General features: G+C 34.2%; 1 protein-coding gene across 1 annotated transcript in view; it reads right to left on the bottom strand.

Moving 5' to 3' along the window:
• Window positions 1-175: 175 nt before the first annotated feature.
• LOC106102804 (ATP-dependent RNA helicase DDX24) overlaps window positions 176-10255 on the bottom strand; it is a gene marked incomplete at its 3' end in the record, with an annotated part of 11837 nt that continues 1757 nt past the window's right edge. Inside the window, exons 3-13 of the mRNA XM_013282389.1 lie at window positions 9326-9799; window positions 7999-8151; window positions 6806-6959; window positions 5683-5860; window positions 4981-5110; window positions 3973-4105; window positions 3087-3176; window positions 2723-2834; window positions 1956-2073; window positions 1234-1405; window positions 176-341 (exon numbers count right to left, since the gene is read on the bottom strand). Coding sequence (XP_013137843.1) covers window positions 176-341; window positions 1234-1405; window positions 1956-2073; window positions 2723-2834; window positions 3087-3176; window positions 3973-4105; window positions 4981-5110; window positions 5683-5860; window positions 6806-6959; window positions 7999-8151; window positions 9326-9799 — 1880 coding nt within the window. The remainder of the gene's footprint in view (window positions 342-1233; window positions 1406-1955; window positions 2074-2722; window positions 2835-3086; window positions 3177-3972; window positions 4106-4980; window positions 5111-5682; window positions 5861-6805; window positions 6960-7998; window positions 8152-9325; window positions 9800-10255) is intronic.

The following is a 10255-nucleotide window of genomic DNA, read 5'->3' as shown; positions in this document are numbered from 1 at the left end:
TGACTGTGGAGATGCATAGGAAGGAGAAATGTCCCCTTTATGTGCGACTCCTCCGTCAATGAAGGGTAGGCAGCGCTGTAATTGCGGATGTTTATGTGCAGCGGTTACTTTCCATTTCGGTGGATTCAGACCGCTTGCTCGTTTACCATCTTATATTATAAAAAAAAAAAATTCTAACCTGCAAAGCATTTTCATTCGTCTTTTCTGGTTCCATTGTATTAAGTGTTGGGAATTTGAAGGAGAATCCTTTAGGAAATATTGGCCTTGACAATAAAGACTCCAGCTGTTTCTTCTTTATGTTCAAAGTTTTGTCTATGGATGGATCTATTTCCTTCCTCGGTCTGTGGTTTCGAGTGAAGTTTATTAAAATCGAATATAGAAATATAGAGTTACAAAGATCTTAAAGTCGACATTGATAGGAATCTACTAGTATTTGCTATACAAAAATGTTTTAGTTAGATTTTATTTTACTTTATTCCATAGTTCAAATCGCGGATTTTTTTCCGGGACTTTCCGAATATTAAGGATAAGGGCATGTCCATATTATATTGTATTATTATATACGCATACAAAAAAGTGACAATCATCACCCTCTAATCACCTGTCTAGACTAATATAATAAAGCGAAAAAAACAAACTGCTTTGTGACGTAAGATGTCAGCAATTACAGCATATTTTTTAATAATTCTTTCTTTTACACTTACGTCACGCTTTTGGCTATTTATTTTAACGCCATTAAACTTAGGTGGTAAATATTTTGGATAAAAACCCTAATGTGGGAAAGAGACCATAAGTTACTGCCAACAACAAGGAAGCAAGACTGTTAAGTTTTGTCATGTCATGTCATTTTGTCATTTGCAATTGATAATTTGACAATTGTAAACAATAAAATAAAACTTTCAGAATTTCATGCGGATGAAGCCGCACGGGAACAGCTAGTTATGGATAAACTGGCATGTCCATATTATGATATCTTGACACAAAAATAATCAATCTACCTACACCACCATTGATCACACAAAAAAGTGACAACCATCACCCAATTCAACATAAATATTATAAATGAGAAAGTTTAGATGGATGGATGTTTGTAGCCTAAACGACTGAACGGATTTCGATAAAATTTGGTATAGTTGTAGAGGATAGTCTACAGAACACATTGGCTACTCACTTTTGTTTTTTTAATCCCACGCGGACGGAGTCGCGGAAAGCTAGTTCAATATAAAAGGATACACATCATCGATGATGATGTCCATTTCCCTGGCGGCTTTCTCCAGCCAGCCCTCGGCCTGCGCCCCGCGGCGGCGCCGCAGCAGCAGCGCGTCTAGCTCGCGGCCCGCGCGCACCAACTCCCGTATATTCGACATATTGCGCTCCTCCACAGGGAACGTTGGTAATTCCGTTGCTAAGTCACATAAATAACATTATTTACTTTTGACAAACCCCGCGTGAAAAAAAACAGTACATTTTACTGGTTATTTTCTATATATCGATTTAAATTGAGATCTGTTTAATAGCTTAGGCTAAATTCTAAACATCCATTTAAACGTCGCATTTATAATATCAGTAAGAAATATAGTATGGATGGATGTTTGTTTTTAGCCTAAACTGTTGAATAGATTTCGATGAAATTTGACAGTGATGTAAGGGATAGTCTGGAAGAACACATAGTTTTGTATTTTTTTTAATCACACGTGTAGTTTGAAAAGCTAGTACTAAAATTGGTAGAATCATGGCAATATTTTATATTTATTAGATTATTTTTTTCATTTTTCTTTTTATTTTTTAATAATTGAATAAAAAAATCGATTCAAAAAATCACGAAAGTATAGAGTGGATATTCCCTCTTAAAAAATAATTTATTAAATAAACTTGTGATTTTTAGAAAATTACTTAATATTTTTAATATTTGACAACTTACAAATAAAAACTATATTTTCAATAATGATACTTACTTTTGTTAAGAGTCCGGCGAAGCTTAGCATACGTATAGGCTTCAGAGGAGTCCATCATAAGTATAGTGAGACCTTCCTTGTTGGCGCGCGCAGTTCTGCCACTTCTGTGCACGTAATTCTATAAAAAAGTACAAAAAAACTCAAAAAATGTATAGAGGCATAGTTGACACTTCATTTGAAAAATTTTTCACAATTGAAATTGTGAACTAACGCTATCTCAATAGAGTTATATTTGATTTTATTGCCAATAGACGTTATTAAAAAATGTTTAAATGTTAATTTTGTAAAATAATCTATACTATTATAATAAAGCGTAAACACACACTTCTTTGTTGCCTAAGATGTCAGCAATTACAGCATATTTATGAATAATTCTTTTTTTGATAAAAAGCCCTTTACGTCACGCTTTATGTATTTCCACGCCATTAAACTTAGGTGGTAAATATTTTGGATGAAACCCCTAATGTGGGAAAGAGACCATAAGTTGCTGCCAACATCAAGAAAGCGAGATTGTCAAGGTTTGTCATGTCATGTCATTTTGACATTTGCTATTGATAATTTGACAAATGTAAACAATAAAATAAAATTTTTATATTTACATGCGGATGAAGCCGCACGGGAACAGCTAGTACGAAATATTTCTCATTGGTAACATAGCTTTTTAATAGTGAAAGATTTTTTTTTAAATCGTCCCAGTAGTTTTTGAGTTATTTCAATACGAAAATACATTTTTTTCTTCTTTATAACATTAGTATAGATGGACTTACTTCTGCGGTCTTGGGCACCTGGTAATGGACCACGTGGTCCACATCTGGTATATCAAGACCACGCGCAGCCACGTCCGTGGCCACCAGCACGCCGTGAGGGTCGTCGCGGAACCTGTAATATGCAGAGAAAACCACTATATCTACTAAAAAAAACTAAAAAAAAACTACGCATTGGCGTAACTACGAACATTAAGGCTAGATTTTTTTTACACGTGTACAGATTCGCGGTCAACAATTAGTATTTTTTAGAAAAATAATTAAGAAAGAAAGGTTTTGTTGTGTATTATTAAAAAAAATGTTTTCGAGCATATTCATTACGTTTTTTATATTTTTTTGTTTTTTTCTTTATTTTTTATGCATTTACCTTTCTAGATTCTTCAATCGCTGTCTCTGAGGCATACTGGCGTGTAGCGGGAGCGGGGAACACTTCAGTAATGTGAACAGCTGAGCCAATCTGGACATAAACAAAGAATTTAATTCCCTTCCCACTTAGAAGCACAAGCTGTTCAATATTGCAAATGTCAAAATTGTAAATTTCAAATGTCAACGACTGAATTTTTAACTGTCTAACAATCATCGTTATCATGACAATCTTGCTTCTGTAAATCTTTTGGCTTATATTTTTTGTCCTTTTCTCACGTGACTTTTTTTCACATTTATTTACCCCCTAAATTACCTAGCGTGAATCTATACAGCCTATAGCTTATCGTAAGTGTAGATCTTTTTATTAAGAAAGGAATTATTCAAAAACATACTGTGATTACTGACATCTTACGTCACAAAGTAGTGTGTTTACGCTTTATTATATTAGCATAGAAGTATAGATAAAAAAGCTGTCACCAAGAATTATAGACACGTAAAGATTTAATGTGGATGACTAAAAATATAAATATAGATAATATAAAAAAATAAAGTATAATATGACATTTAAAATTAAACATAAAAACATTAGGTGAAGTTTGAAAGTAGCGCCAGTGGTGGAGAAATTGAGAAGCAAAAGGTTAGCGTGGAATGGACATGTTATGCGACGAGATGGGGACATAAACCTGAAAGTATTAATGAATGGATGGCTACAAAGGAAGAGGAAGACAGAAGAAAGTATGGATGGATTGTGTGAAAGAGGATATGCTTAAGGAAGTGGATTCAGATATGACGGCTGATAGAGATGTATGAAAGAGCAGCACATACTGTGCTCTCCGTAAGGGATAAGGGCAAGTGGATGATAAACATGACATTTAAAAATCACGAACCGTCTAACACTTCCTATGGAATTACAGAACACAATAGTTCTTCCAGGATGTCTCTTCAATATGTAGTAAAGATATGCGTCTTTGTTCTCTAACGCGCACGCTATACGACATTCCGTTAATGTTTCTGCCGCACCTAGAAACGGAACAAAGCGTGAAGAAAAAATTATAAAAAATCACATTGTTTATTAATTTTTTTTCTATGATTTACAGCAATATGTTTTCAAATCTTGACAAACTTTCGTAATAAATTCAAGATGGCCGCTTCTACAAAATGGCGGATGACATTTTAAAATTAAAATACCCAATAGTAAAGACCTTATCCATTCAGCACTCCAAAGTTATATATTATTTTATATATTTTTATACATTTATTATATACTTGGTAGTTATATATGGGCTTTTTGTCTATTCGATTATTCTGTTGTTCTCTGTCTTAGCATGTATATGTAGTATTTTTATTTCCTCAATCTTTTATCAATGAGATAAATGGGTTAAAAATAAATAAAGGAGTAAATGTCAAAACCAAGATGGCCGTCTCCACAAAATGGCGGATGACATATTAAAAAGGTTTATAACCTAATTAGGAATCGATCTTTTATGGCTTATATATTACTAGCTGTTCCCGTGCGGCTTTATCCGCATGACTTTATGAAAATTATATTTTAATGTTTACATTTGTCAAATTAGCAATTGCAAATATCAAAATGACATGACATGACAAACCGTGACTTATGGTCACTTTCACACATTAGAATTTTATGCAATTTATTTACAGTCTAAGTTTCATAGCGTGAAAATATGTAGCCTAAAGCGTGACGTAAGTGTAGGGCTTTTTATTAAAGAGTGAATTATTCAAAAATATGCTGTAATTGCTGACATCTTAGGTAACAAAGTAGTGTGTGTTTACGCTTTATTACACTAAGTATAGACATAGAAGTATAGATATAGACTAGTATAGAAGTATAGATATAGACTAGTATAGAGGTATAGTTATAGATTCACACTTACCTAAGTTTTCAGTAGTAATATCAACAACTTTAGGATCAGTCATACCAATCATTGTCACCAATCTTTTAATTTTCTGTTGTGGCGTCATTTTCTCTATTTTTCTGTTTATTATTTTCCCGCGCTTTGTAACCTACAATACAACTAGTAAATAACCTTTATATGAAAAAAAAAACAGCAAATTTTATTTTTTTTGAGACATTGTAACACTCTAGTGAAATGAAATAGGGTAAGAAATCGAATAAACCGTTTATTATGTTGCAGTTTAAGGGCCTGTCCCACAAAATTGTAAATTGTCTGATAACAATCCAACGTGTATGTGATGGAAATATCGGATTTTGTTACCTTATCTGACAGTGACGTCATAAGCTATCTGAGCCTCTATCAGCCAGTGGTGGGACAGGATCTTAGACTTTTTTCCACTAACGCTACTAGCGGTGCGACTCCGCTTATAAGTAAAGATTTGCGCACTTCATACTAATATTATAAATGCGACAATTTAGATGGATGGATGTTTGTTAGAGTTTGTAGCCTAAACTGTTGAACGGATTTCGATGAAATTTGGCATATGTAGAGGATAGTCTGGAAGAACACATATGTAATGCATGATTTTTAATTCCGCGCGGAAGGAGTCACGGCCAAAAGCTAGTAAATAAAATAAATATTAATACCGCGAACAGCCTTAGTGGACGTCTTAAATCTTACCTTCTTTCCTTTCATATGTAGAGGTAGATCATGAACTAAAGTGAGAGTGGCGGAGAAGACAAAGTTCTGTCTCGTGCTGCGCTGCGCTTCGTCATCGTTCAGTCGTTCTAGAAGCGGCTGTAACTCTTCGAAATGACCGCGCTCTATCATACGATCCGTTTCATCGATCGCTAGAAACCTAAGATAAACGATTACCATGATTTTAGAAATATACACCTACTTTTTACTTCAGATTATACTGTAGTCTATAGGTCGTTTCGCTATTTTAGCGAAATATGAAAGAATATGTTGTACAAAAAAAGTGTCATAATACTCATTCTCTTAAATATTCATTTAATATATAAAGTTAATCAAGAAAAAGGTTTAAATAAACTATACTAATATAACAAAGAGGAAAGATATGTATTTTTGTATGTATTGAAATAAATAAAAAACTACTGGACGGATTACAAAAATTCACCATTTATAAGCTACGTTATCAGTGAGTAACATAGACTATGTTTGTTTATTTATTTTTTTAATTTCAGACAGACAAAGTCACGAGCAACTGCTAGAGTATAATATAGAAAAATACTGATAATTTTAGAGATTTATATTGTGATGTCAATAAACACATTTTCAGATCATTGTACCCGTGAGAAGCCGGAGAGAAACGCCAGTTTTTTTTTATAACATAAGGTGGCAAACCAGCAAGCGGCCTCCTGTAACCGCCAAAATGGCGAAGCGACCGCTGCCCATAGACATCCGCAATTGCAGATGCGTTGCCTACCCTTGTACGACGGAGGAGGAGACGCACATCAAGAGGTTATTTCCCCTTCCTATGCATCTACTCCACCGTCAAATCCACTTCCTCTTTCCAACCTCTCTTTATAAGAAAAGGGTAGTAAAGAGAAAGGGACTTAAATTAGGCCTCCGGCTCCACACTCATCAGACGAAACACGGAATTGCTTCCACTTCACGTCTGTCTTCTGTGTGGTCGTGGTATTACTGGGGGCGAGCCCGCCCATTCGTGCTAAGATGTTAAAGCGGGCTCTACCACTGTTGTTGTTACTTATAAGGGAGGTTTAGGCTGGAAATACCTCGTCAAAAGAATTGTCACCTTAGTAAAAAAAAGGTTACTTACTTAACTGAGGATAATTGCTGTAAATGAGGCTGCCCTTGGGTTATAAGCTCCCATAGTCTTCCAGGAGTGGCTACCACCACCTCCGGCCCTGAACGGAGTACACGCTCCTGTTTCACTGACGCCATACCACCCACTATGGTGGCCACTTTTATACCTAAGGATTTAAAATTTCATGTCAAATTTTATCTATACTTCTATACTATTATAATAAAGCGTAAACACACACTTCTTTGTTGCCTAAGATGTCAGCAATTACAACATATTTTTGAATAATTCTTTTGTTAATAAAAAGCCACTTACGTCACGGTTTAGGCTATATATTTCATGCCATTAAACTTAGGGGGTAAATATTTGGATAAAAACCCTAACGTGGGAAAGAGACCATAAGTTGCTGCCAACATAAAGAAAGCAAGGTTGCCGTGGTTTATCATCATGTCATGTCATTTTGACATTTGCAATTGATAATTTGACACATAACAATATAAAATTTTCATAATTCTATGCGGACGAAGTCGTACGGAAACAGCTAGTTAATATTATAAATGCAAAAGTTTAGATGGATGGATGTTTGTAGCCTAAACTACTGAACGGATCTCGATAAAATCTGACACTAAGAGGATAACCTGGAAGAACACATAAGCTGCCTATTTTGGTATTTCATTAATTCCACGCGGACGAAGTCGCGAGCAAAAGCTAGTAGCATAAATAACTGTAAATCAAAACAAGGCTTTAATTTTTTTCATACAAAATAAATAAACTGTACTTTCTATATAAGATTTTCTTTAAAAAAAAAACTTTAACAATGAATAGTGACAAATTTAAAATCTTTTTTCTCAATTTTTTACAACCCCATATGTATTTTTTGGTTATATATACTCTATGACACTCCGGGGTCGACTAATCATAGACTAAAAGGCCTATGGCGAAATTTTTTTAATTAAAAAACTTTATACATTAGTTCAACTGATGATTCAACAAATGTTGAAACGATATGTTGAACCAATACCCAGTGAAAACCTTTTTTTTTTTCTCGCTAGGAAAATGCCTTTACGCATCCCTCCCGTTGCCAGTGTATGTGGGACTCGCCGGCCAAAAAAACAGACGTGGCCGGAATACCCACTAAAACCCAGCGGTGTTCCTCTTGTCCGCCACTGGCTGGGTCATGGGAACAGTGGAAACCTACTCTTACATACCTGTATATTTAGCTGCAGCTATTAAATGTCGACTGATTTGTATAGCCAGTTCTCTTGTAGGTGTCAATATTAATGCATACAATGGCTTCCCCGTCCTTACGTCAATGTGACCCGGCATATCTATATTGTCTATCACTTTCACGCACCCTATACCTGAAAATAATAAAGATTCAACATTTTAGTTTCTTTGTTAATATCATATATAAACTTAATAGCTGTTCCCATGCGACTTCATCCACATGAAATTATGATAATTTTATTTTATTGTTTACAATTGTCAAATTATCAATTACAAATGTCATAATGACATGACATGATGACAACCTTGCTTCCTTGATGTTGGCAGCAACTTATGGTCTCTTTCCCACATTAGGGTTTTTATCCAAAATACTTGCAGCCTAAGTTTAATTGCGTTAAAATATATAGCCTAAAGCGTGACACAAGTGTAGGGCTTTTTATTAAACAAGGAATTATTCAAAAATATGCTGTAATTGCTGACATCTTAGGCAACAAAGAAGTGTGTGTTTACGCTTTATTATAATAGTATAGATTTATATCACTAGCTATCACTCTCGACTCTGACTGGGCAGAATTAAAACAGAATCTTAATTAATTGCCTGTGTTCTTCCAGACTATCTTCTACATCTGTAGATCGAAATCATAGCAGTTTAGGCTACTAATAAACATTATCCACAGCTCATATGTCCGCACTGAGGGTCTCAGAGCCTACATAAGTATCGAGTAACTAGGCCAGTCAACCATGCTGCACTGCAGGTTGACTTCATACATATGTTTGAATTACTTCACCAACATGTACAGGCATCATGATGTTATCTTTCACAGTAAGAATGTTAAGTAATTTATGTACATATTAAAGTAAAAAAATCTAAAACCACATTGGTACAGCGGGATTCGAACCCAAGACCTGTAGATTGCAAGTTGATTGAAACACCTGAGTGTTAAAATAATTAAACCATTTGTTGAGAATAATCTTTACAAAATTAACACACTTAATGCCACTAACATTCACATAATAGTTTTTAGTAATTAATGTGTGAAAAGATTTTTCCAGCTGTTTTCGGTGCCCATGATATAGGCATTGCCTAGTGTAGGCATACAAGATTAATCATATATTAACTACAATTTGTAATTATCTTTTAGTTGGCATAACTGTTATTGTAATTGTTAATGTATTGTTTTTCAATAAAATTATTTCAATTTCTAATGTACTTGCAAAGTTTGGCATTGAATGTATTAATATTTTACTCTCATTCATATCAAAATATATCAAAATCTATAAATGTCTTAAACAAGGAAATTTCTTTACCATTTTCATCCACTTCATCAATCCCATCTGTTTCTTCACCATCGTTTTCTTTAACCATGATTCTGTCTGCCTCATCATCACTTGTTTCCGCTAAATCATCAGAATCTAACATTTCCGATAAATGTACATAATCTTCATCACTATCACCATCTTCAAGTGATACTTCTCTCTTCTTTATTGGTACTTCTATTTCTTCTATAAATTCTTCACTCACATTCTCCTTTCCAACTTCACTCTCTCCACTCGAATATCCTGATGTCTCTTCTAAACTTTTTGCTTTCTTTTTAATTCTCCCATTACTTCTTTCCTTTGTATCTTTCCGTTTTACTGATGTCTTTTTATATGGTATTTCATACACATTCAAACCGGATTCAGCTTTTTCTTTTAATTTCATAATGCCGGAGAGAATGGGTAGACCGAAAGCAAGTGTTTTACCACTACCGGTCTCCGCTGCTCCGAGAATATCTCTTCGACCTGGAATAAGAAATAAACAGAAGTAAATACCCTATGTGTTCTTCCAGAAATTCTCTATATCCATGCCAAATTTCATTGAGATCTGTTTAGCAGTTTATGTGGCAAACTGTAACAAACATCTGTCCATCTAATTCTGCATTCATAATATTAGTAAGAAGTAAGAATTCAGTCCAACACCAATATTAAGCGAAGACATTCTATACATTTGCCTTTGATAATGTGGGAATTAAAGGGCTGTTTGTATCAAAAAAAGTTGCATCCAAACAAATCAATTCTGAAAAATGTTGGTAAAAAACTGATGTTTTGTTAATTGTAATAAATATAAATTATAAGGGTAACACTTGTAATTATAGTTTTAATATATTCTATTCATAAAACGATACAATGATATTTACCTTGCCATTCATTTCTTTTTTTTTTTCTTTCCTTCTTGGCTTTCACACTTAAGTGTATTTA

The sequence above is a fragment of the Papilio polytes genome, unplaced genomic scaffold, assembly GCF_000836215.1.
Source record: "Papilio polytes unplaced genomic scaffold, Ppol_1.0 DF823901.1, whole genome shotgun sequence".
Lineage (NCBI taxonomy): Eukaryota > Metazoa > Arthropoda > Insecta > Lepidoptera > Papilionidae > Papilio > Papilio polytes.
The sequence above is the reverse complement of the archived record's forward strand: the minus strand, read 5'-3'. Positions and strand labels throughout refer to the sequence as shown.